The following is a 1,125-nucleotide window of genomic DNA, read 5'->3' on the forward strand; positions in this document are numbered from 1 at the left end:
TATCCATATTAATAAAATCAGAAATGAAAAGGGAGATATAACAATGAAATATATCTTAAAGTAATCATTCTGTTTGTTGAATATTAACAGTTAAAAATATTAAAATCATGTTCTAAAAAAAAGAAAGAAAGAAAAGAAATATAAGAACATGTTTTTATTTTAATCCCAGGTGTGGTATGGGGCTGGTTCAGACTGTCCACAGCAGCTGACTATGATTTGCCTCATGCTCTAGCAGGGTTGTGATTTTTTGCCAGCTGCGGATAGTTTCTGTGATAGTGTGACATCTGGAATTCTGGGTACTCTTCAGAGGGTATATAAATGCTAGGGTCCCAAGAGGCAGGGTAGGTTGCTGGTTCGTAGTTGCTGATTGCTATTGGTTGCAGTTTATTAAATAGTCCTGTGCAAAGAAGAAACAATAAAAAGAAATTAGGTGTCCTGACATCAAAGATCAAACTTGCCCCCAAGGAACTAGACACCCCTAGGAAGTAGTCTAACCATAACGTCTCCCCCTCTCCCCTCTATCTCTCCCATCTAGGATTAGTGGGTTGAAAGGGTGGAGGAAAAGGGATGAAGATGGAGGAAAGAAGAAGCTACAAAGTAGCCAAAGGCCAGCTACATGTCTCCATTAACCTCCTCCAATCAAGGCTCCGGGAAGCCTGCAGAAGAAGAGACAAAAAAACCTGTAAGAGTCAGAGGGGTTGGAGGACATCAAGGAAACAAGGCCTTTTAAACATAACAGAACTGAACATATGTGCTCACAGAGACTGAGGCAGCGTGCACAGGGCCCACACAGGTCTGCACTGGATGGGGTCCTGGAGCTGAGAGGATACAAGGACACATGTCCCCCATGGCTAATCCGGAAGGTAGCTGCAATTGATAACCAATTGCAGATGAAAAATTTGTTGTCTCCAAAGGAGTCTCACTGGGGAAACAAGCCATCTTCAGTGTAGAGCCCCATGCCCGGCAGTAGATGGCCAACACAAAACAAACTCAACGGCAGCTTTGGAGGTCCTTCATTGCATAAAGCTGCATCGCAACCTTCTTTTTCTTTTTTCTTTTGTTTACCTTACAGGTCCTCTGGTCCTTTGTGTATATATTATGCCTTCCAGTTTTGGGGGGGGGGGG

General features: G+C 43.1%; 1 protein-coding gene across 1 annotated transcript in view; it reads right to left on the reverse strand.

Moving 5' to 3' along the window:
• Window positions 1-221: 221 nt before the first annotated feature.
• Window positions 222-1,125, reverse strand: part of Pole4 (DNA polymerase epsilon 4, accessory subunit) — a 25,652-nt gene continuing 24,748 nt past the window's right edge. Inside the window, exon 4 of the mRNA XM_029535065.1 lies at window positions 222-397. Coding sequence (XP_029390925.1) covers window positions 222-397 — 176 coding nt within the window. The remainder of the gene's footprint in view (window positions 398-1,125) is intronic.

This window comes from Mus pahari, chromosome 2 (assembly GCF_900095145.1).
Source record: "Mus pahari chromosome 2, PAHARI_EIJ_v1.1, whole genome shotgun sequence".
NCBI lineage: Eukaryota > Metazoa > Chordata > Mammalia > Rodentia > Muridae > Mus > Mus pahari.